The following is a 25818-nucleotide window of genomic DNA, read 5'->3' on the forward strand; positions in this document are numbered from 1 at the left end:
AGACATTGAGACACAATCGTGACATTCGATTCTGTGGAGATTGTCAGGGATATCTCAGAATAAACAGCAATGATCAAGCAGCACCATGACGTTCGGGTCTGGGGAGATTGTCGGGGAATATAATGTCGGGGAATATCTTGGAATAAATCGCAACAATGAGGCAGAATCGCGACATTCGATTACAGGGAGATCGCTGCTGATATCTCTGAATTAAATGTTACCTTAAGTGTTGGGTTCCAATTTTCTCCCACGTATTTATTTATGTATTTATTTATTTATGTCAGTACCTCACGTGCCCTCAAGGGGCATATTGAATGCACCCACTGAGTGGCAAGATGTTTTTGGGTAAAAGATGTGCATCTTTACACAAGCAAATATGGTAGAAGGAACGCATGCTCTTGCACGTTACAGTCACTGAACGAACCCCACTGGGGTTGTCCCAGATGTACTTAACTGTTTGTTCAGTGAAAAAAAAAAAAAAAACACTGTGCCCTATTATTAGTTTTGTGTGATCCCACTTGTGTTCTTTCAAAGGTGGATCTGGAGAGCTGGGTGGGGGGTTCTTCCAATGCATCCCCAAATGTTCAGGGATTCCCTGGGCACACGAAGTTTGTGAACCCCCGAAAGTTTGTTAACGGGCACTGGTGCGTCTTATTTTTTTTTTAATTCCGTGTTAGCGCTGCGAAGCGAATTGTGGCTATGAGCGGCGTACAGACGTGGACAGATGGAGAGAGGACAGCAGGAAGGAGTGTGGGACAGGGGGGTTAGTATGCGTCCTGGGCCGACTTCAGGGAGAACTGTGCCGACATTCGTCTGGAAAGTCTTCGGAAAACCCAGGGAAAACCTCAGACAGCACAGCCGGTGACAGGATTCGAACCCGTGTCACCTCCCAGTCTCGGCGTGGAAAGCGATCATCCTAACCACTATGCCACGGGAGCTGGTACTGGTGTGTCTTAGCTGTTCAAGCTTGATTACGAGTAACTGACATTAATATCTAGCTTCACATTGGTTCTTATGGCTACACACTTCACAATAGTGATCCTTCTGCAGACTAATAGTACAATACAGACAATGCAAAATGACGTAGAACGGGCTCGGAACTGGAGGAGATCTACTCCCTAGCGTAATCTGTCCAGATGTCCCGATTTAAGAGGGACAATCCTACTTTTGCTTTTCTGGTCCCGCTATCCCACCAGCTTACTCTGGGACGTTTAGTCCCGCTCTTGGCTCGAATGATCCCTGAATGCAAAAAAAAAAAGAATTCAGCAAAAACAACACTTTCCTGCTCCCACGCTGCCCTCTTCCAGCTCACATCTTTCCACAATCTGACCATTTGATTATGATGTGTTTGCTAGTAAGCATCTCTATGACAGTATTTTGTGGGAAAAAAATGACCACCTGCGCATGGTTTAAAGCTGCCTTCATGGGAGGAGGACTGTCTTGAGCATAGTGATCAACCTTTGAGATGCCGACGATAATGACAAAATAAAAGTTCAGTGACTCAGGAAGTTTGGGGTAAGATTTTCCGTTCATATCTGCCCAAGTATGAGGATGCAGGAAACAGAAAACATTCAACAGAAGAGACTGACAAGAAGGGTTGACTGGGCAAGTTCGTACATGATGCCACAAGAACAAGTTGTAGAATGCATTCTCGTCTAAGTTTTAATGTGCACACTCGGCAGCATGAAAACTGCGAACTCTAATGGCGGTTAACCTCAAAACCGCAAATAAAATACAACCTGGCTCAAGTATACGACTCGTGAGCGAGACTCGTGCACACCTGTTACATCGGCCTCATTAGTGTTCAGCTAGACACACTTCAAAAGTTACTACACAGACAATAAATAAAACCAAGAAAGAATACCAGTTAAATTTCAGGAGCACAGAGCAACCTTACGAATTGGCAAAGTGAAATGTATTTCATTACCTGATGCGCCCCCCCCCCACCCCACCCCCATACAAGAAGAAAAAAAAAAAAAAAATGAAGTGAACACAGTTTCCCACCCCATAGTTGATATTCAAACTCCATAGTGCACAGCTACTAAATATAGCTCTTAAAAGTTTAACTAGAATGTAAACGCATGTGTTATAGAACACGATGTTCGACTTACGGCCCGGCAGGTGAGAGGGAGTCCCGCCTTGTCCTTCTCCACGGGGTCAAGCATGCCAAGTTTCACTGCAATCTCACGCTTCTCATCTGCAATGATGGGGTATGGGAAAGGCCCATCAGGAAGCTCCCCAAAGGCTTCAATGTCCTGTCAGAACAAAAAACAAGTTCAGCCAAGAGGAAACAAAGGCTGCACCAAACCCGATCTGCCTGGTCATCAAAACATGCAAGCTGAGTATGTAGTACTAAAGGTGGAAAGGGTGAACAGCCTCTCCACTTGTTGATAAATTCACACGCAGCAATAAGCTTTAAAACGGAAATACACACATAAGTGCTCATCATTTGTTGGTCCGTAGTTGTTTCGTGCCAAATCTTGCCCAAGTCAACCAGCTTTTGTTACTGAGCAGAGCATAAACAAGTATCTTCCTTGTACGTTAACTTGAGAGGAAAAAATTTCACTGCATGTTGAGTTAATTGCAAATTTGTAGGCAGATTTTTTTTGAACCAAGAATTTTCCACAGGTAGTACACACATGAACCCATACAGGGCCCATGCACTACCAAAGGAAACTGACATTAAAGAAAAACTCGCATGTGACTATCAGCCATTTAATACCACAACATTTTGGGCACTATAACTAGCAATGCGAATGATAGACCACACTGATAAACAATTGTCTTGAGGGGCTGCAACACTCTCCAGCCACAATGGGACACTTGTAGAGCAACTTGTAATTATACTTGTAATGATTGTAAAAGATGTAAAAGATTGTAAAAGATGCTTTTAATTAGAACTCTATTCCCATCAACCACCAGAAGCCCAAAATAAGTATCAGAGTTCATTGTGTGTGGTTGTCCAGGGTCTTCCTCAGACGCAAGAAAATGAAATTATGTTATATCTATGTGCTCGCACTGTTCTTTTTTCTACTTTGCATTAGTACGTATATCCGAAAGCTACATCGACTTATTGATTTTGCTGTGTCATTTCATCTACATCTTAAGCAGATTTTGTTGTCTGCTGGCTCACAGATGCTAACCTGATGCCAGTGGGATCTACTGAAGCAGGCAACATGCTGCGGCAGTAGCAAGGTGGTCCTCAGGGCACGTTAGTGTGCACAACGTTGAAGGCCCGAAGGTCTCAGCCCTGGAGTACTCTAGAATCGTGCACTAAATTGTGCACAGGAGGGTGGGTGGTAGCATCGAACGTTTGTCATCGTCCATGGGAAGTTGTGACATAATAGCATGGCACAGTGCTTGCAGAGTTCTCTCTTTTTTAAGCTGTTGCCATGTGTGGTGCACAGACAGACAGATGGAGAGAGGCCAACACAAAGGAGTGGGGAACAAGGGCAATAGTATGTGTGCTGGGCAGACTTCAGGGGAAGCTGTGATGACATTCCTCTGGAACGTCTGCTAGAAAATCCAGGGAAAAGCTCAGAGCTGCGGGGATTCGCACTTGCGTCACCTCCGTGGAAGGCAATCATTCCTAACTGCAACGCCATACGAGCTGGTCTCAGACGTTTCTTTTTTTTTTTTTTTTTTCAGTAATATGGCTTAAATTGCTGAGCTAAATTCTGGATTATCTACACCCTGTCTAAACAAGGTCTGTTTAGACCTGTGTTTAGACCTGTCTCAGAGCTGCGGGGATTCGCACTTGCGTCACCTCCGTGGAAGGCAATCATTCCTAACTGCAACGCCATACGAGCTGGTCTCAGACGTTTCTTTTTTTTTTTTCAGTAATATGGCTTAAATTGCTGAGCTAAATTCTGGATTATCTACACCCTGTCTAAACAAGGAGGGTACAAGATGTAGAAATCTGAAAGGGGCATTCAAGTGGAAAAATTTTTGCGACATTTTTGAAACATTCAGTGCCAAAACTGCGAAAATATGCTACTGCGAAGGTTCCCCTTCCTCCGAAGGATGGAAAAACTTCAAGGGTACGTCACCTCTGGCACAACGAATTATAGAAAGGAAATACATTGCAGGAATATCCCATTCCCGCATTTTTTGTTTAATCAATGCCATACGAGGGGAGCTCCAACTTGGCAGAAATGCATAGAGATACACATCGCTGGGATGCATACTCTGTAGTAGCAGCAGCTGGAGCTACTTCCAAGTGAGTGGAGCAGTGCACATGTGAGGTTGCAGATGTGCGCACATAAGAAGCTACAGTAGTATTGGAACTGTTATAATAGCACTGTTGTGTAATATTCTAGTACATATAGTGTACTGTGACATCTACAACAACAAAGATATGGTATCGGGTGGAACAATCCTTGTCACGAATCCACACGTCATCTCCATTGGCAGGTGAGATACTTCGTCATCCTGCCATAATTCATTCGTAATTTTGACATGAAACTCAATGTTACACACACTTCACAGTAGGCACGCATCGCAAAATACAGCATAATTCTACTTCTTCCTGCATCACACCACAGATGTATTCGAACTAATGAGCATCGAGCACAGAATGTACCTCATTCCCGAAGTCTATGAGGCCCAGAAACAAAGACCCCTTTAGTGCCCCTTCAAGGGAAGAGTCACAGACGATATTTTGGGGAAGGACAACATTTCAGGGCAGCCAAGAATAAGAGAGAGACTGATGTTCTGAGGCTGGAACAAACATAGAAGGGACAGATACAAACAAAGCCTCAAATTGCCTAACAAATCAACGATGAAATATGAAAGTCACTGAAAAGGTTACGCCCTACAGCTGGCTAACCTTTTCAGTGACTTTCATATTTCACAGCCAAGAATAGTCTGTCCAGAATACTATAGGTTGCTCTCTTGCTCTCCCGTTAACACCTGTTCAAGCAAGTTCTATGTACGTTGTGCACTTCAATTGGCTTACCTTAATCCAGCCATTGTGACTGTCAACGCTGTCACACGAGAGAGCAATGAGCTTCACTCCTTTCTTCTCAAAGGTGCCAGCCAACTGCGCTGCCCTAGCCAATTCAGTGGTGCACACTGGCGTGTAATCAGCAGGGTGAGAGAACAGAATGCCCCATCTTGAAGGAAACAAGGAAAAAGGAAATAATAAGAAGGGTGATATATCATCACTAGGGCTGTAACGTGCGCTAAAAATGTGCGCTGACAATGTGCCTGTGCTCATACACTATAAACAACAAAAATAGTCTTTACATGGGACAATGAACGGCACTCTCTTAAATGGCCTCTTACACGCATTCCCGACTTTGGGTACTGCTGAGCAAAGTTGTGCATAACTCGTTACTTGGTAACGGTTACCTTTTTTGGTAACGAAGTAACGATTCAGTTACTTTTTAAAAAGTGATAACAGTAACGGAATCAGTTACAAAAATTGGTAACTCGTTACTGCGTTACTCGTTCCTTTTCTTCAGAGTGGGGGAGCACATTTCGACACTGTGTGGCACAATGCGCGCAGATTTGTCCTGCGTGACCCACGGCCACGTGTCACTCAAAGTATTACTATTGCAGTCTCTCGCTAGATGTGTTATTGGCGTGCTGAATCGTGTTAAACGAAGGCCCTTGTCTTCTCTCTTGTTTTCCGGAATCTCCGACCATCACTCCTTCCCAAGAACGGGCACCAATTGTGCTATGGCTATAAAAAGCATGTTTCGACTTCTAACCTTTTCTTGTCTTTGTTAAGCTTCTGAGTGTCCTAAATTATGATGCAGCCCCTCGTCTGTTTTCGGGAACCGCTGGTGATCGGTGGCACGAAAACCGGTGTTTTTTTCTTGTGTTTTCATAATCTCCGATCAACCCCACTTCAGAAAGAAGGGAGAAGGTCCAGGCAATATGATATACACTCATGACGACATGTTTGTTGGCTCCTTTAACTATGTGGCGGTAACGTAAAAGTAACTCGTTACCTGTGAGTAACGAGAACTCATTACTTTTGTATGTTGGTAACGAGTAACGTATTTAGCTACTTTTTTCTGAAGTAATGGATAACAGCATTTAGTTCGTTTTTTTTTTAGTAACAGGCACAAGTCTGCTGCTGAGATACGAGCACAAGAATTAATGTAATGTTTAAAACATCAATAGAAAAACGTGCAAAATTTTGAGGAGAAAACGTGACTGGGTGTCCCATATTATGACCTTCTTCTAGGATTATGATCTTCTAGGAAAATCTTTTAGCGAGGAAAGAAAAGTTCAATGAAGCAAGACTTCTCAAAGACCGTTAGGCATTATTCCATGACACTGTCCATGGTCGACCGCATTAACGAGACTGCTCTCCCCATAACATGAGAAGCGGCCACAGAGACTCCTTGTCCCCCACATTCAACACTGAAACACCGACTCAAAGGAAGACCTAACCAGCAATTTACTCAATATGTATCAATTTTTAGTGACTTCTATTTCCACTACACACAACATTTAAAACGCTTTAAAGTGATATTTCAGAATCCATTCAGACTCCATCATCAGAATAGTATGTAAGCACCTGCCCCAACCTATTTACGTACAAAGGGGGCGTAGCAGTCAGGTCTAGATTGAGAGAAGTTAGCCAGGGAAAGTCGTTGTGGCACACGCAAACAATTGGAATCCTGGTACATAAAAAAAAACACAGGGAGCTATCAACAAACGTTCCGGACCTGCTGTTCTCGATGACTGCTGACTGACTGCAGGCGCTCGCATGCCATTCTTATGATGGAATCTAAATGGATTCCGAAACGTCATTTCAATACACTCTAAATGTTGTGTGTGCCGGTGTCTATTTTACGTAACAAATATTTCCACTACACAGAAAGCTCTGGATAGAAAGAAACCACTGTAGCCCAGAAGCATCCGGGGACTGCAGCGTATACAGGGCAGGGTGGGTACCCCAAAAGGAGTGTACATTCATTCCTGTACAAATACGTAGGGACTCCAGCAAAATTTTTAAAGAAATATAAATAAGGTTATCCATCCAAATCGAGAAGAGAAAGGAGTAATGCAGTTGCACCTGTTGTGTTTCGAACTGTTGAGGCACAAATTAGCGTAAACGTTAGGTACACATTTTGTGCACAGTTGTAACTCGTCAGTGGCGTGTGGAAGCTATCTGTACTGCTCAACCTCTGATGTGTCTGTACTATATTTCCTGTTTTTAAGTTCAGTTACTGAGTCTGAATTTTAAAAAATAAAAATAGGTCTAGAATAGTGACAAAGGTGACTTTTGAACCAGTTAAGCCTGTTCTTGACCTAGTTTCTTTGCTTGTCCACATTTATAATATCTCATTATCGACTGGTGTTTCTCCTACACACACACAAATTGCAAACGTCTTGTTTTTCAAAGGTGGTGACAAAAATTATCGGGTAAATTATGGTGCTCTCACATTATTTCGATCTTCCTTATTTTCTCAAAGTGAAGGTCATTAATTCGTGACTAATTGATACCACTCATTTCTCGATAAACATAATTTGCCGACAGATTGTCAACATAGCTTTCGTTGTGGACCTTGAACTGGAAGAGCTCTTCTTAAAGCCTCTGTAAAGATTTTGTCTTCCGGAGAAAAGAAAGATTAGATTGGACGAAGTATGGGAGAGGATAATCAGTGACGCAATCAAAATAAGAAAATGAGCTTCCTGTGCTGGCCCACTTTGAGTGGTGCTCTCGGTACGTTTATCTATCTCTAAGTGACACAGCAGCACACATCATGCCCCGTCTGGAAAGAACGCATTCTCGTGACATGATCGAGTGACCAAAAATATTTCTATAGAGACGAGATTCCTCTCCTGCCAGTCAATGCAGTGTGCATCACCTGCATTGTACAGAACTTGTTTTGGTGCTTAATGGCACAAGAGCGACCAAGGCCAAATAACAGAACTTGTTGTATTCACTCATATGGTTATGAGTGGAAAATGTATGGTGCTCGAAAAATAAACTGCGTAGAAATAAGCAAAGCTAGATAAGTGTACTGGGAAAGAAAACAACAAAACAGCATCATGACAATGAGATCTTCTCATTCAACTGCAGCTTGCCTTTCAGCTTTGTATATCTTTATTGCGGATTTCTAATAGCCCAATACTGATACTCATTGGATGAACCCTCATTATGAATACCGCACAGCAATACCCCTGCTGCACTGGCACTAACAGTGACATTAAGTGCTGAATCCCACATCTTTATGTCATTTGTGTAGTGCCACACGGTGAGATTTAATAACATTTGTCTGAATGACAGTTTACACTTAATGAGATCGCCACAACTCATTCGCCAACGAAATGCCTACTCTTGCTCCCATAGTTTTGTGCAAGTCACTTTGTGCCGTGCAGCGCAAGATTATTTCATAATTAAAGGTATTCTTTCTGGAAGTATTCTTTGACGAGGCTCGATGCAACAGATGCCATCTTGTTTGCTTTGAAGTGGGTACCAGTCGGCAAATAGCTTTTACGTGACCACATTAGTAAGGCACATTCCAGCTTATCCGCATGAAAATAAACTCACTGTCGTTGAATTTCAGAATAGTACGTACATGCAATTGCAAGCTGCCTAATAAGTTTTTAAATGGGGATACATTTTAGTAGACTAGTGAGCAGGCGACATCTACAACCCGAGGCTTAACATTATATTACAAACTGATTCGTCGCACGGCATTAGTCAGTGATAGAATTTGGGATGGTGATGCAATTCATTCTACCTGCATGGCACAGGTATAACAGTTCTTGGATGGAAGAGTTGGTCACTGCCAGTTCTGAGTGTGCACGATGACTGTAAAGACTGCAAATGTGCATACGGGGAGAAAGCATGACTAGCAGAAATGAGTGCAGCTGTCTCTGCTGTTGGCACAGGACAGTGGCCGCAGGTGACGCCGAAGTTGAGGGAGATGTTGAGGAAAAAGTGGCACGGACGAGTGCCCGTATTTCCTCCACGCAGCGTGCATTGTTCAACAACAATGTGCATGTACTGTGGCAGATATCTCATCTGCTAGACATGGGGGCATCCCGTGCTGCGAACTAGGGGGCGTGACAGTTAATTATTTCAGGCAAGAAGCCTGCCTTTTGGGGGGCATTCCCCGCTGTGGCAGAACCAGAGTATAGGAAGAAGGGTTCGTTTAAAGGTTAAAATATATTGGATGTTGTTTGATTGAATCTCTGTTGCCTTGCTTGTTACGTACTTCGTGTGCGGAACGAACGGGCCGACGCCCCGAGGTTGTGGGAACTTGGGTTTCCACAGTACTGAGGGATGGCCAAAACCTTCAGCGAAAAATACGAAAAATGTTTCGGAGCTCCCTACCAGATCTGCGACTCTTGCGCCCCCCCCCCGTAACGTTCAAAGGAAACACAGTCGTATTGGGAGAGCTGGTGTCGTTTTTGCCATGCATTAAATGATTATATGATGTGCCCTTTGGGTGCTTTATCTGCACCTGCACATCATGTTGTATGTTGCTTACAGCTGGATGCAGTAAGGTCGTACCAGTACAGATCACCAAAGCATTGCTTGGTCTCTCCACAAACAAAGAATGTATTTTGTGTTCACAGTCGCCATGCTAAACAGCAACAACAGCATTGTCGCTACCCCATTGTGTCGTCGTCCTCCATCTGAGGGGACTCATTATTCCATTTCACCAGCCGTGACCGCGAGTAACTCCCCTCTCATCATCATTCAAATAAAGTTGTCGTCCTTCAATGTTCAATTGCCTCATCCACTACAACATCATGCTATAGTTGAATGCTCGCAATCTCCAATATCTCCTACTCTACCATCCAAGAACAACTTCATTTTGACAATGACTGGAGTGTCAACAACAATACAGGCAATTCTCTACATTGTTCCAGTCTATCTCTTTCTATCTCATACTCTATCCTATGGTGGTCTCCGTAACAGCAAATCATGCAAATGACTATCACTATTGGAGTATTATAAATCTACCATACAGATTACAGCCAAAGTAAAAATGTACACTGAAACAGAATGAAGGTGTCTCATTACCACACTGCATTTTCTTTATTTTCTTTAGGGCCAATACCATTTTGCTCATTTCTCGGCAATTTACTTTTCGAGCACTTTACATTTTCCGCACACTACCATACTACGGAATAGCATAACATGTGCACAACGCAACCAATGCGCACAGCAATAATAGTTGCAAAGGACAAATGTCGCCTTCATAGACATACTTTCAGCCACTTGACCATATCACAAGAATGTTTTCCTTTTCTTTTTTTTCAGGCGGCGGGCAATGGACGATGTGTCATTCAGAGAGAGATAGAGATAACGCACATGGAGTGCCTATCTCAAAACTGGCCGGCCTAGAGAGCCAATTTTTGTCTCAAAGCTCATTTTGGTTTTGTCTCAGGTTCTCCCTCCAACCAAGTAAATCTCCCGTGGTTACGGAATTCAAAACCTGCCCTGGGGGATTAACTTAGGCATTTTCCATCGTCTTTCCAGGACACTTGACCACATAAATCGTAACGTTTTGCTCTGTAAGTTAACCCACTGCGGAGTATGTAGACCAGTGCTATACTTATTTGTCATATTTTGGGGGTGTCAAGTTGTGTCGCCCCAAGAAAATATTATTGTTCGTCAAGTACCATGGGGCACTGTATTAGGGCTTCATCTATTCATCATATAGGTGGGAGTGACTTTTTTGGGTTAAATGCCTTTCTCAGGTTCGAGGGGGGGGGGGGGGTGAAAATCGGGCCCTATTTATATAACTAATTAGGGAAGAAATTTTTGTTTCTCCTCTCGTCTATTAAGTCCTTTCCTAATCTCTTTTTTCTGTGTGTGTTTTTTTTGTGTGTGTGGGATCGTGTGTGAGGGGAATAACCGGGCGGAATCGGGTTGAACCCGAAAAAGTCACTCCCTACATATAGGGTGTTTTCACATGACGTCAGTCGTTTCACTTTTTCGTCGCAGCTGCTGAGATTATGTAGCATTTGCTTGAAAACGAAGCCTCGAATGGTGCTTTGAAATCTGGTCGCGTCCGTACCCTTCTTTTATCCCGAAGACAATTCGTCATTGTCGTTCTCAAGAAAAGTGGCAGCCAGTGGGAGGAGCTTACGAGCATGCCACGTCACTGACACGTCACAATGCGACGTCAATCTTATCTTTAATATTTAATATTAAAAACTCTTTCAACATTATGTAATACCTATAGGCACTTTTTGCATTCTTTTGCTAATTAGCATTTCGCTAAAAATTAACGGGTGTGGCTTGTAAATCTATCCGAACTGTGCTTTCTAGCACTTGTAACAAAAAACCCGTGACATCTACCACAATTACACACCAAGCTATGGTACGCAATCTCTCCTACTATATTAACTAAATTTGATAGCATTGGCATATGAAACTCAAAACAAACCCCTTTTTTGGGGGGGTTTGTTTTGACAAAACCCTTGTTGAATTGAGATTGTGACTGTGATATATGTGTGTGTTTCTGTTCAGTTACAAAGTGCATATTTCATGTGTGCTCTGTGTTCAGGGGATGAGTGCATGTCAAGCTGTTTCCGCAGCTGTTTTCTCCCATTTTCCGCATACCTGTCACGAATTCAACGGCGTTAAATTCCATTAAAATTAACGTGTGACAAAGACAAAAGTCTTTGCCAATAATCCTATAACTGCACATTCTCAACCAAGTACATGCATTATGAATAGTAAAAGCATTGACGGGAGACAACCATCAAAAAGAGTGATAAACAGCTAGTGACAATGTGGGTTCGTTTGTGTTGAAGGTGGTGATGGATGGACACAGGAATGTTGGTGATCTTACAGGGTGTCACATGCCAACAAATGTCAACATGTGGGCATTAGGTTGTCATTTGCAAGCAACCACTAGTGCAGTATCACAGTCGAATAAAAAGAGCACACAACAAAAAATGGACAACACAGCACAAGCTCGAGATTGCGTTGTGTTGAGCAGGAGTTGGAGCTTTAGTTGAGCTGCCCATTTTTCTTCTCTGTGCTCTTTACACAACTATACTACTATAGAGCCGTGCAACTATAATTACGGACTGAACACTTGCCCATCTTTCCACACTTAGTAACATATTGCTCTCTTTGCTGTCTTTGGTGTAGTTGTTTGTGTTGCATCGTTTTGTGATGTTCATGCGGAGATATAACAATGAACAGGTACGGTGCAGTATTGAACTTGTAGTATTGAATTGTATTGAAGTATAGAACTTGTACGGTGCAGTACTGAACTTGAAGAGGCAGCAGAATGGCATTCACAACAGGTCCAGGTAAGGTGTATGGCAAGCGGCAGCTGTTTGTCGAGAACGGTGCGTACAAACTCTGTCTGGTTTCTACAAGAAGGTTATCATCGGTGCAATAGCTCTCAACAGCCTTCGTTATTTGCTGTGGTGACAATGCGGAAAATAGCACTTCAAAAGATAAGTGGGTCCCCAGCTCCTCCCTGCCTGATATGTGCTCACAATAAGCCTCTATGTCTGTTTGCTCTGTCTAGATGTGTGGAACATAGATGATGACTAAGCATTGAAAGGTGCATGTTGTGTGCTAAATGTTATCACACAGACAGGGACAGATCCAGGATTTTCCTTGGGGGGGGGCTTACCTTAGACAGCATCTTACTACACTTCCTCTATGTAATCACAGAAACCGGGGTGGGGGGAGGTCAGGACATTTGAACTCTCCTTAGATCCACCCTTGCACACAGACATGTTCAATTAACTTCAATGACCCATACTACTGGGGCAGCAGTTATGCAAACTGCAATGCTGAGCAGCCTCAATATCACACAAAATGATATACCTCTGTAGCACGAGAGAAATTCTCAACCAGACAAAAAGTTAAAAATACAGGATAGAACAATTTACCACGCAGGCTATAACTAGAGTTCCGAGTTCTTGGGGCTTATTTCTTGACACATTCCGAGCATGTTTTACTGAGTTCAGTATGTGCCGAGGATTCAGAGTTTTTTGTCTTTATTTTTGTTATATCTCTGTTAATACCCACAGTTTGGTGAAAAACTACAGCTGTGAAACGAGATACTATTCACAAAAAGACGCTGCATCCCCAGAATGTTCACAGTCATGTTGTGAAACAGACAACATCTATGCTACCATCACCTGACAACGTTCACACCTTGGATTCCTCCAGGTATTCCTCTACATAATCTTGAGGCAGTTTTCGCCTGCGTCCAATCCTGCTACTTGTCCATAAAGACAATTTGTATAGCCGTGTATACAAGTACTTTGAGGGAAAAGTAAGAATCACAGGAAATGAAAAAACCCAAGCAGCACAATGTATTGAAAGTCGAGTGCAATAGGGGTGGACGGGTAGGTGGAAGGCCTTGAACAGACTCCTGAAACTAAGGAACATTGACAAGACGCATACCATCCACCCCTATTCCACTCTACCTTCAGTACATTGTGCTGCTTGGGTAGGCACTGGATGTTTTCCAAGCAGTCCTGGAAAGCGGTTGAAATGGCCTCAAAATGCCCTCATGTCGAATAGTGTCACTGAATTGGGTACCCTATCCAGTGACTCCAATGGCAAATTACCTCTACGCAAGGATGGAGCTCACCGCATTACACGGATGCGTTGTGAAAAGCAGCTGTACGGTGGATTTAGTTTAATGGACACTCACTTGTTGCAGGGGTTGGTAATCTGCAATGCAAGGTAATCTTGACACCAAAGGGAAAGGATCAAACCAGTCAACACGCTACAGCATTTTTACTCAGTTCTCGAATACTGGAACCCACAAATGCAGAGTTTTTCGGATAAGTCCAAACTGCTTCAAATTTTACTGGCGTACATTTTTTGGATCTTTTCCCTGGTCATGACACACAGAAAAACATGGAAGGAAAAAATGTTTCCAGTGTTTCTCACTATTAACGCTGGATACACGACAATCATTAAACAGGATGCTTCTATCTGCCGTATTTTATGGTAATCTCATGTTGGGATCCCTGGGATGGCCACCTTATGCTTACATTGGCAGTCTTCGTTATGTAACAGGAAGATGAGTCAAGTGTGAGTAAAATCGTGAACATCCTGAGCAGCTGAGGTGCAAATGTAATGTACAGTGCGGCACAAAAGTTCACAGAACATTCCTTTATCAGAGTGACACACTAGCAGCGAATGGAACCGTATGGAAATTGAGGCCTTGTGCCTAGTGAAATCAGACACCTGTTTGCAATTCTGCGTGGTACAGCTTCGGACAAAAGTTTTCGGAACACAGGGGTATCGAATTTCTCTATTGGAGCGACACCCTAGCAGCAAGCAGGGGTGGGCACACATACTGAGAGATGGATATAATAGCCGATCACCCGTTTCTTATTTGATCTGTAATTGATAGCTAGCAAGGGGCCCTTCCGATAATGAAATACACAAGTGCCGTGTTCCGTAAACTTCTGTCCCAAGCTGTACCATTCGCAGCTAGCGTGTCACTCTAACTAAGGAAGGAATGTGCTGGAGCGTAAACTTTTGTGCAGCACTGTACCATTGTTTTACTACTGCTCGTTTAAATAACTTCTAAATCCCTAAAGTGAAGCTGTCAGCAGTAATGCTTTGCAGTTAATCGCTAGAATAGTGAACCATGTTCATGGGCGCAGCGTTATGAGTGAACGTAGATGTGAGTAATACCTGAATGACCACACTTTCCTACAACTGCGGGTGGATAGTGGCAGTCATATTCAGCTGATACGAGACTTTGAACACCTACGACTGACCCTCGCAGTTTTTAATTTACTGATAAGCCTCGACGCGCAGCCTTACAATCATTTACGGCAGATAATTTGTTTTTGAACACCGACAAAGTTGGAAGGCAGAATCAGACTGAGCACAAATAGGCCTCACTCGTATTCTAGTATGTGTGCAAAATATTTAAAATTGCGCCTGGTCTGAAATTAGTGCACAACTTTTTACTTCTTCACTTGAATCGTGGCTATAAAAGTTCAGGTGAAACTCACAAAGGCAACAACCAGAAAGATGTCTCTTTGTGTAAGAATTACCATATTTCCTTCACCACGACTTTCTGTAGTGAAACAAACGTCTTGTGGCCAACGCTTGTGAAATGACACCGCACGTACAAAAAAATCTCAACTCTGTGCCATTGAGATTTTGTGATGTCTATCTTGTTTTCGCAATCTAAGAGCTTTAATTATGGAGGTCAGAAATCACCGGCTCGCCTGCTTTCGTTTTCGACATGTTAACCAATCCGTGTGACAGTGATGTAACCACTTTGCTGAATCGAGGAACTTCAGATATCCTAATGCTCTATAAGTGCGTTTTACTTCACTGCATATCTTATGGAAAAGTTGTGTGCCCATCTGCCCAACGTGCTATACTGGTGTGTCACACTTCAATTAGTGGATTTTACGTGGAACGTCGGAATATTACATTTAACCAGTGATCCTACCCAAATTCCTTCTGATATATTGTCCACTGCTATGCACATTACGTTGCGAAACCTGGGCAAGATTTTAAAGATTTGATTGCAACTATGTTGAAATACGGTATATCACAATAACTTTGCTGCGAGACAAATAAAACAATCAATACAAAAGTGGTGGGTACTTGACATTGGCAATAATATCCCCTGGTTTAGGGAAAAGACGAATACTCTAGGACGCAGTAATGAAGTCAAGACTCAAACCCAGCAGTGAGACTTGGCTTTTTCATTGTTTTTTGTATCTGCTGTTCACTGTTGGTCAGTCTTGTCTTGGGCTGTTCGTTTTTCAATTGTGTCCATTCGTGTTTGCGCCAAAAATCCCGAATGTGTTGCCAATTCGTCACACATAAATCACAACCATGCGCGCGCTTTGAACACGTTCACACGTGTGTAACTCGCTTAACGTCGGTTTGAAAATGCCAACTTCTCTGCATACATCTACGACGTGGCATTCGTTAAATAGCGGTACAATTCTCCACTTAGCACCGTGCAGACAACGCGCTCTTATGCACGTCCCCACAGATAGTATCGAAAGCATGCAGCCACAAGGTCCTCCCCATTAAGTTGACATGGCCTTGCTCCTGTGCATTCATGAGACGATTGATAAAGCACTCTGTGAAATAATTGCTTTGCCACCGATAACTCAGCACACTACAACCTTTAACAGCTCATTTGGTCAAGTGCTTTTCTCATGAAATATGACGCCAAACTGAAAAGTTAGTGATATGCGTCATCCGAGAAACACTCGGAACGCAGGGTAGCCTCGCTGGAAACTTCTTACGTGAAGGAATTTGTTTTGTGTGTTCGGTTCAAATGTTCTCATTCGAATAACGATAGATGACACGCTACGAACCGATATTTCCCCTTGCACTCTTCATTCGTTCCGTTTTCAATGACATACAATAACTCGCAGTTCAACGAAGAGAAAAGGTTGCAGTAGATCGACTATACCACTTATTTCCTCTTATTTTAAAATCAATTCAGCGAAGCACAGTCAAATATACCTCGTCCTTATGACCGCTATTCCGAAGGCGTGGCACTAAGTGTCATATAGCTCTGTTTATACTCACGAGTTTCCGAGCCATTCGTGGAAGTCAATCGTACCGACTGTAGTATCGCACTTGAAGTTTGGAAATGGATCACCAAGGTTGAGTGGCATTTTGTATTAGGAGTGAACCGCGAGAGTGACGAAGAAGCAATCGAACCCGCCGGTTGCCACGCTGCGATCTGTACAAGAGGGAGAGAGGAATAGTGGGAAATAGCCTGCAGCGGCGGCGGGCGGCGGCACCACTGGCGAGACAGCATTGTGGCAAGGGAAGACGAGGAAGGGATGATGCGGAGCAGCGCTAAATTGATGGAAAGGCATGGAAAGGCGGGAAATCGCAGGGGTGGGCAACGATACGATTTTTGTATAAAAATAATAACACACGACACTGAATGAAAATTCGTATGAAAAAACTGACACCCGTTTTGGAACCGTGTATTATAGATAGGGTCTGAGGTTTTCGGGAAATATTTTTTACCAAATTCGGGGGTAAAACACTAGCATCCAATTCGGGTGTAACATTTCCGGTATTATATGATACAGGCAAAAATCGGGTTTATGAGGCTTGTTATACGAGTACATATGAGAAAAAGAAAACAGCTTTTAAACTAAGTAATAAGTCTGTGACAAAATGAGAACTGTGTCTAAAGGTGTACGGGCAATTCAAGTCTGCGTTGAGTGGAATGGTAATTCGAATACGCATGGTGTTGCAAACCTGCACTACTCATAAAGTACTACTTCGCTTAACATGCCGCTGTTGCAAGTCTTCACGTGAGAAGCGTTTTCGTTTCCGCATCGAAGTAGGAGAAATGGGCGTCGGATTCAATTACGTTCGGCGGTTCATCGGCAGTTATGCTTAACTTGGCTCCTGAACTTCTTTTTTTAAAGAACTATCTTGAGTTGATTGGTGCTGGGCGTTGTTCCGACGACGGGGCGGTATGCCATCCAGAACGGGTGCGACACACGCGGCGGAAGCCATGCCCGCCGCGGAGTTTTCCGGACGATTTCTCGAAGCGCGCGCGCTCGGCGTGCGTGCGATCTCAGAAACCCCAATTTTTTTTACGCGCAGGCTTTACGCTGGAATCTGTCGACTACTGATATTCGCGCGCCAACGCTTGTTGTCGATGATAGAGCCCTGCACGGGCCGACTTTTCCGGGCCCGACCCGGGGTGGTGGGCTGACTCTCGAAAACATATTTGTCGGCCCGGCCCGCGGTGCTAGCGTATTTTGTCAGCCCGGGCTCGGCCCGGCCCGGAGCACACAGCCAATAACAAGCCCCTTTCGGCCCGCGAGCCGGGTCGGGCCCGGGCCCGTGCAGGGCTCTAGTCGACGAACGTGGCAACATAGGCGCGCGTCACTCGCTCTGTCCGCGTCCCATTCGCTTCGGGTGGTCGACCGCGGTCGTTTCTTCGCCGCATGTACAAGGTCACGGCGTACGCGCGACGTTTTGTCTCTGGGGGATGTGCGTCCATGTGCGTTTCTCTCTCAGCTGCGGTGTCACCTCCTTCGGTCGGTGGTCTCTCCCTCTCTTCCACTACCGCAGTCGTGTGCCGCATGGTTCCGCGTCGCGTAACAAAACCCCGGCTTGGGTTGAAATCGGGTTTGACCCGAATCACTAAATGTGCAGTTCGGGGGTAAATTCGGGGAGGAATTGGGTAAAACCCGAAAACCTCAGACCCTAATTATTCTCGTAATACTAATACACTGAAATACTTCCAAAAGAACTTGCATGCACTTAGAAAACACCAAGGTACAAACCCAACCGAGGACGGTGGCAGCTTGGTGGAAGGGTATGAGTTGCTTTCCACGTCTCCGCGAGGGACGTTCAGTGTGGTGTGTCGAGGTGAACAAAATTAATCCACAGACCCGAACACTGTGGAGTCGCTCATGATCACTGTTAAGTCTCGAGACGTAAAGCCCCGAATTACTTAAAAATTAGCAGCATTTTTTTTCAAGAAGGGGATCTTCAAATGCTCGATATGTTCGGGCTGACCACGTCGTTTGCAAACGAAGCTCGTTCCACAAGAGTAATACGAGTTGCTGTTTTCCTCGAAAATACAGATTTAACCGCGAAACATCACAAAAAAAATTGCGCCTTTCTATGGTGGGAAGAATGAGGCCTTCCGCCTCCTTTTTAAGTGCTTCAATGTGTGTGTGTGTGATGACTTTTTAACCACCACGTATAATAGTGATAAAGCCATTAGGAATATTGGAATAGTACAAATGTTCATAATGACATAGATCTGGCTTGAAAGCCCAGGTTGGCTCAGAGCCGAGTCATACCAGGTGCAATGGTCAATGTGAAGGCCAATGGAAGAGAAAAAGAAGGTGTACCCAGACTATTTTCAATCTGCGCTAACACAGAATCAATCACTTTGTCGACAACTTGCTGCTGCACACACGCCCTGGCCATACCGCAGCAGTTTTTGATTGCTGTTTCTTGTATTCGAGGTTCTTTTGTTGACGTTTTTTCTTTCTTTCTTCTTCTTTCTTTTTTCGCATTGCAAAATTCTTTTCAAATGCCAATGTGTAGCATATGGGGGAAAAAGAGAGAGATTATGGGTTTAATGGCACAAAGGCAACAAAGGCCATAGAGCGCCAAAACTATGGTGAGTGTGTGGGAGATGATTATGGGAGAGATGATGTGAGAGAGAATGTGTGTGGTAGTTAAAAGCTATCTACAGGTACTAGCGATGAGATGAACCAAGATAGGAAAGAGAGGAGGATGACGATAACAAGTGAGTATGGCAGTTAAAAGCTATCTACAAGTGTGAGCAATGAGGTGATCCAGGATGAGATATTTACATGAGGAGTTCGATGATATTGGACAAAAGCGGAGCAATGCTTAACATCTACATCTGGCTAAGTAACCCACAAATGGTGAAAAATTGGATGACATTATCAAACGGCACAAGAGGAGTGTCACCCAGTAGAAGGGCTGGGTGGAATGGGACATGGTATTCGTAGAATGCGGTGAAATACTGTTGGCGTTGGTGTTCGAAGTGAGGGCAGGATGCCAGTACGTGCAAGACAGTCAAGCTGTCACCGCAGTGCGCGCAAGCTGGCGGATCCCGACCTCTGGGTAAAGGCGGTGATGCGTGAGCCATGTGTGCCCAATCCTCAATCTCGAACTTCGGAGGATCTATTGATGTGTTCAGTCCGATGCGGGGGGGAAACGTGTGGCTGTGTGAGGTGTAGCTTGTTATTTTCTTCCATGTCCCACTCCTGCTGCCACTGTGTGTAGACAGCTCTCTTTAACACTGGCAGGATGTCTTGGTAGGGTAGTCATCTGACTCCTCTTGTGCCAACGCTCGCCGGGCCTCACGGTCGGCTCGTTCATTCCCCGGGATCCCAGCGTGGCTGGGGTCCCAGCAGAGACATATTGAAAAGCCTCGGGAACAAAGTTGAGTCGCAAGCGCTCGTACCCGCTTGACGAGGTGATTCTTGCTGTCATAGCATGAAAGCAGCGCACGCACAGAGCTTAGCGAATCGGAATAAATTACTGAATTTTGAAGGTCTTTTTGTTGAATGTGCTGCAGAGCCAGGAGAATCGCGTAAAGCTCTGCGGTGAAAACTGTGGCGTTGGTGTTCATGCGTGCCGTCATAATAGAATCACTTTCAAGGGCAACGGCCACCACACTATTGCTTACTTTGGTCCCATCAGTGTAGATTGCATGGTGGTTCCCGAAGTTATGGTGAATCTCCAGGAATTCCTGGAGAATGACAGTGTGTGCAGTAGATTGTTTGTCAAACTGTGTCATCTTTAGATTGGATTGTATTAGGCGTCTCTGCCAAGGGGCAGCATCGAGGACTGCCTGCTGCAGGGGAACGCCAAAGGAACTAAATCCCACACGGGAACTCGCCGCCTGCACGCGAAGCGGAAACGAGGTTACAACAGAGGGCTTTGCAAGGAAGAGTCGCTCCAGAGCGGGGTTTTTCACTACAGTGTACAACTGGGTCATCGCCCTGGCACCTCTACTTTAGCGCAGCCTTCACATGTTCAAATTGTCTCCGTCTCTCGAGCGATCATTCATTGCCCTCAACATACAAACTCTTCACAGGGGACGTCCACAAGGCACCGGTGGCGAGTCGGATGCCTTCGTAGTGGATGGGGTCCAACACCTTCAATGCCGAAGGCCGCGCCGAGCCATGCACAACACTCCCGTACTCAATTACCGATCGCACAACCGAGTCGTAGGCACGCAACAGTGTGACTTTGTCGGCTCCCCACGATCGATGGGATAAAACCTTGATTATGTTGGAGGATTTCAGGAAGTTCTGTTTGGCATAGTTTTTGTGTGGCACAAAACACAGCTTCTTGTCAAATACCACCCCCAGAAAATTTTGCTCGTCACAAACTGGTAGTGTGTTGCCACCGAGGAGCAGCGAGAGCTCAGCAAATGTGCCTCGCCTCCTCGTAAAAACAACACACGCTGTCTTTTGCGCGGAAAACCTGAAGCCGTTTTCATCAGCCCACTTAGACAGACGGTTGATCGTGAGCTGCACCTGTCTCTCAGCTGTCGAAAGACTTGATGCTGTGTAGGAAACCACATGCGTGTAGATCTTGCAGAATCCCGAAACGCCATGTGGTATCGTACGCGTTTTCGAGATCAAAAAACATGGATGCGCAGAACTGCCCTCGCAGAACTGATTTGTGATTCTAGGTGGAGTAGGTTGTCCTGGGTGCTTCGGCCGGAATGAAAACCACTTTGGTGTTTGTCAAAGATGCCTGCCTCTTCCAAAACATACACGAGCCTTGCATTTACCATGCGCTCAAAAGTCTTCCCAAGGCAGCTGGTTAATGCGATGGGGCGATAACTAGTAGCAGCAGACGGGTCTTTCCCTGGCTTCAGAACCGGAACCACTTCGGCTAGCTTCCAGGACAACGGAAGAGTTCCTTCTCTCCACACACGGTTAAAAATGTGGAGTAAGATTTGTGGGGTGTTAAATGCCGCAACATGTCATAGTGTATGCCGTCAGGGCCAGGTGCAGTGTTCTTTGTTGCCTGCATATGGCGTTTTGAAATATGAAAAAATGCACCACGCAGCCTTTTATGTTCCAGTTGATTGCTTCGGCTAAACCTGTAACAATAAAAAATGCGTATATGCTCCGTGTAAAAGATGCCTACAAACGCGGCGAAAGCCTACGCAGTATAGGTCACTTGCGTTCTGCATCATTACCTATATATATAGACATCTACCCGAGAAACGTCATCATGACGCTGGCAGACAGACTGAAACCGAAACAAATCCGAAGGAGAGTGCTGGCTTCAATGAATGGGCACTTGTTCACTGCCTCCTATTGAAAGAAATGTAGGACCGAAGGTCCTATAGTCAATATGAGGTCCCTATGTGGTCCCTATGATGGTCCCTGTGAGGGACCATCGTAATCCCCTCAAGATCGCGGCTTTCGGGCGCGATCTTGTTCGCACATAAGCTTCGGGCGTAGTTTAAGTCTACCAAATTGGTGGCGCTGTGGAACACTATGACGTCATTTGTTTACAAACAGGGATAGGTCCATAAGTTACGAAACACCTGTCTGAAATCGCGAACAAACCAATAAAACAGGTTGGGTGAGATTTAAGAAAACATCGACGACGGACGGTGACTGGCGAACGAAGAACTATGCTATTAAAGTATGAAGGGAATTGCCTCAGGACGATAGCCGCAGATATTTCGAAATATCCCCTCCTGAGGCAACTCCCTTCACATACTTCCTTACCGGAATAAATGAATGAGTGTGCCGGACAGCGCTAGGTGGTGAGTGAAAACTCAAAATATCAAGTACAGATTTCGCGTCTGCGATGTTATGAATACCTTTATGTAGAACAAAGAAACCGACTTAATCTACGGTTGCACCACATGGACATAGACATATACGTTGAATACGTGGAAACCATCGCGCACAGGTAACGCTGAAGGGCAGAATCCGAACGTACAACGTTACGTGTATACCACGTATATAAACAGGGGAATATGCCGAGGTTATTTGTTCGATTTCAGTGTGCGTAATATAGTTTGCCCAATGCAATGTCGCGTAATTGGTCCGACCTCTATATGAAGTGAAAGAAGCGAATAATAAAGACAGGGTCCATGCAGCATTGATCAACCAAGGCCCTCGTCGCCCTACATATCACAAGGATTTGAGTGTCTTTCTTGGCAATGTAAATATATAAATCACGTGCACCCTAAATGCGAGACGACTGTGTAACCAAATCTCGAGATCCTTGACAGCATACACGTACCCTACAGTACCCTATGTCATTGACGAAAACAACATGCAGGGATAAACTAGTTGGTGACCGGCATCCCTTTCTTGCTCCTATTCAAAGCTTTGCTATCATCCAGGCATGACTTGGCAACAGCTGAATATAGCATCAACAAGGGTGACAGTTATACTCGCAGTGACGTAGTCAAGGCAGAGGGAAGTTTCGGGTGTTCAACCCTCCCTCCACCGTAATCTTAGATTCAGTAGTGCATTTGGGAGAGGAAAACGAGGTGGAAATTCTTCTCCCCTATGTAAAAAAAGAAAAAAGAAACAGCTGAAGGAAGCAGACGTGAACGAAACGGCAAAAAATGTGATGTCTCATTCGTGCCTATCTCCTGCCACTGATTCGCACAATTTCCATTGTTAGCTGAGGCTTGTTGAGACACACACACACACACACAAAGAACTCTCCATGCAGAACACTTGGAACAGATGGCTACATGAGGCTTTCTTTTTGCATCGGTCAGGGCATTCCTTTTATATACAGGGTGTCTTTTTTTAGGCGATACAGATTTTTCATTAAAAAAAACTATAAGGGCTATATAGACGGAAAGTCGGGAAGGAAAGACGGGCCTCCGAAAATGAGCAATGAACAAAATAAAGAAAAAAATGGCGTTCCTTCACGAATTTTGTGCGGACGATCTACCGAACGGATTTTTGTTCTGAAAACGGCTACGATATCAGGTCACCGAAAGGAGCAGATGTTCTCATTGGGACAACTTCGTAGCTTTAATAATTAAAAAGTTAATTAACGGTTTTTAGGTAGTTATTCATTTGACGGTCTAGCAGCGTATGCCCAAGAACGTCCGCCGGCCCAGAGATGATAGAAATAAAAACAGTATGTCTATACCCCTTGTAGTGTTTTATGAAAAATCTGCATCATCCAAAAAAAGACACCCTGTATACATATACAGGGTGTCCCAGCTAAGTGCGAGCATATTTTTGAAGATATATGTGTCACTCTTTCCGAGATGAAATCAATTGCAATATAGCATATGCTCAAGAGCACTCCCTAGGAGCGCATTAGCAGACTCCTAAGGCAATGTCTTAGTTAACTTTCAATAGTTAACTTTTATTGAAAGTTAATTAGGTTAGCTACGAAGTTGTTCCAATCAGAACATCTGATCTCTTCGGTCACCAGATACCAAGGCCGTTTATAAAACAAAAATTCGTTCGATAGATCGTCCGCCGAAAATTCGTGAAGGAACACCGTATTTTTTTTCTTGATTTTGTTCATTGCGCATCTTCCGAGATGCGTCTTTCCTTCAGCCCCAGTGTGAGAGGGGAAAAGAGCACACTATCGCCTCTTGCGTCATGGGACAAGATTAAAAGGAAACAGAAAATGCAGCCCAAGATAAGGGCAGTAGCGATAGAGTCACAGGATACATTTGTTCTTGTTTTGTTTCCGCAAGTTAAAGCTAATCGGCTAATCTTCGAAGCATTAGGCGGCACTGTGCTCTTTCACTCTCTCACGTTGGGGATGAAGGAAAGACGCTTCTTCGAAGATGGGCAATGAACAAAATAAAGAAAAAAATGGTGTTCCTTCACGATTTTTTTGCGGACGATGTATGGAACGGATTTTTGTTCTGAAAACGGCTGTGGTATCTGGTGACCGAAGAGATCAGATGTTCTCATTGGAACAACTTCGTAGCTTTTATAATGGAAAAGTTAATTAGTTAATTAAGACATTGCATTAGGAGTCTGCTAAGGCACTCCTAGGATGTGCCCTTCAGCATACGCTATATTGCAATTGATTTCATCTCGGAAAAAAGTGATAGATATATTTTTAAAAAATATGGTCACATTTGGCTGGGACACCCTGTAGAATGCGACAGCAGAAAAGAAAAGCCTAACGTCCTGAGGACGTTTAATTTTATTTATCCACGTGCAAAGCGCTTAAATATATCTAGCGTGTAGAGGGTGGTAGGGTGTAAGGCGTTTAAAACTATAGCTCCAGGCTCCACGCATCCCAGTTACTTCTTGTTTGCACAGTGCTACACGGACTTCAAACGCACCGTTGGCTGCTCAACGTGCAACGCATATTCCCTTCGAGATTTCAGGAATCTTATATCCGCAACATATTATTACAAACATATCCCAATGTAGGTATTTCCAACACGTATGTGGTTGTCAGTAAAGGATTTCCCGTACTTACCGAAGTGCATCGATACATGCGCGCTGGTATTTATTTTTACGCGGTCGGTGACAATATTTATTCACAGATAGTCAAATGAAAGAGCACTTCAAATTATCCGCTCAATCGCACTATCTGTTGCTAGATATGGCTGCTGCTGCTCGCGACTTCCTTGCGCTATTCGCGTGGGTATTTTCAAGTTATTTCAAGTTATCGCGTGAAAAATGTAACTAAGGTAATAACGAAGTTCTTCGGCTTGAAATGTAACTCGGAGTTACGGAGTTACTTAAAATAAAGAACGAGTCATTTCCAAGTTACTTCGGACACAAAATAGCACTACACATGTGCAGCGCGCGTGAGCAGTTTAGTTAGACCTTGAGTTACTCGCGGAAGACTGCAACACTCTTAGATCGTTCTCGTTTATGTCCAACAGTTCGAACGCTTTGCATCTTACTCCACGTGGGCGCACAATGGTTCAGCTTCATTTCCATGGCAGCGGTTCTTACTTCCTGAATAGAATACTGTCATTGATTGATTTATGGCATTGCTATTGGCATTGGTATTGCTTTATGGCATAAAATGCCATCAAAGAACCGGAAAGAAAGCAAGAAAATATGTGGACGTGAGTGAAAAGCGAATTAAACGTAACTTGGAACTTACTTTAAGTTACTTATTTGACAAAGTTACCTGACAAAAGAACGAATTCTTCTGAAAGTTACCACGGCGCAAAAGTACCGACTTAAGTTATAAGTTACCGAAAAAAGGAACTTAGTTACAGTAACGAGTTACCTCGAACTCTGCAAAATGGTGCGTTCACCGCTCGCATAGGAAATGCTAGTTTCGTTTCTCGACGATATTCGTGGATGATTTTGGTGATATATATGGTGATCGTGGTAGATATAGTAATAGCCACCGACTACACCGTAAACTGGAAGCATTATTATCATTAC

The 25818-nt window shown here is 44.1% G+C and overlaps 1 protein-coding gene across 2 annotated transcripts in view; it reads right to left on the bottom strand.

The window, feature by feature from the left end:
• The window catches only part of LOC135375281 (peroxiredoxin-6-like), a 32114-nt gene extending 15430 nt beyond the window's left edge, over positions 1 to 16684 (bottom strand). For both annotated transcript variants that reach the window (XM_064608022.1, XM_064608023.1), the window contains exons 1-3: positions 16493 to 16684; positions 4958 to 5114; positions 2112 to 2255 (exon numbers count right to left, since the gene is read on the bottom strand). In XM_064608022.1, the coding sequence (XP_064464092.1) occupies positions 2112 to 2255; positions 4958 to 5114; positions 16493 to 16581 (390 nt within the window). In that variant the 5' untranslated portion in view covers positions 16582 to 16684. The remainder of the gene's footprint in view (positions 1 to 2111; positions 2256 to 4957; positions 5115 to 16492) is intronic.
• Positions 16685 to 25818: the final 9134 nt, after the last annotated feature.

This window comes from Ornithodoros turicata, unplaced genomic scaffold (assembly GCF_037126465.1).
Source record: "Ornithodoros turicata isolate Travis unplaced genomic scaffold, ASM3712646v1 ctg00000850.1, whole genome shotgun sequence".
Lineage (NCBI taxonomy): Eukaryota > Metazoa > Arthropoda > Arachnida > Ixodida > Argasidae > Ornithodoros > Ornithodoros turicata.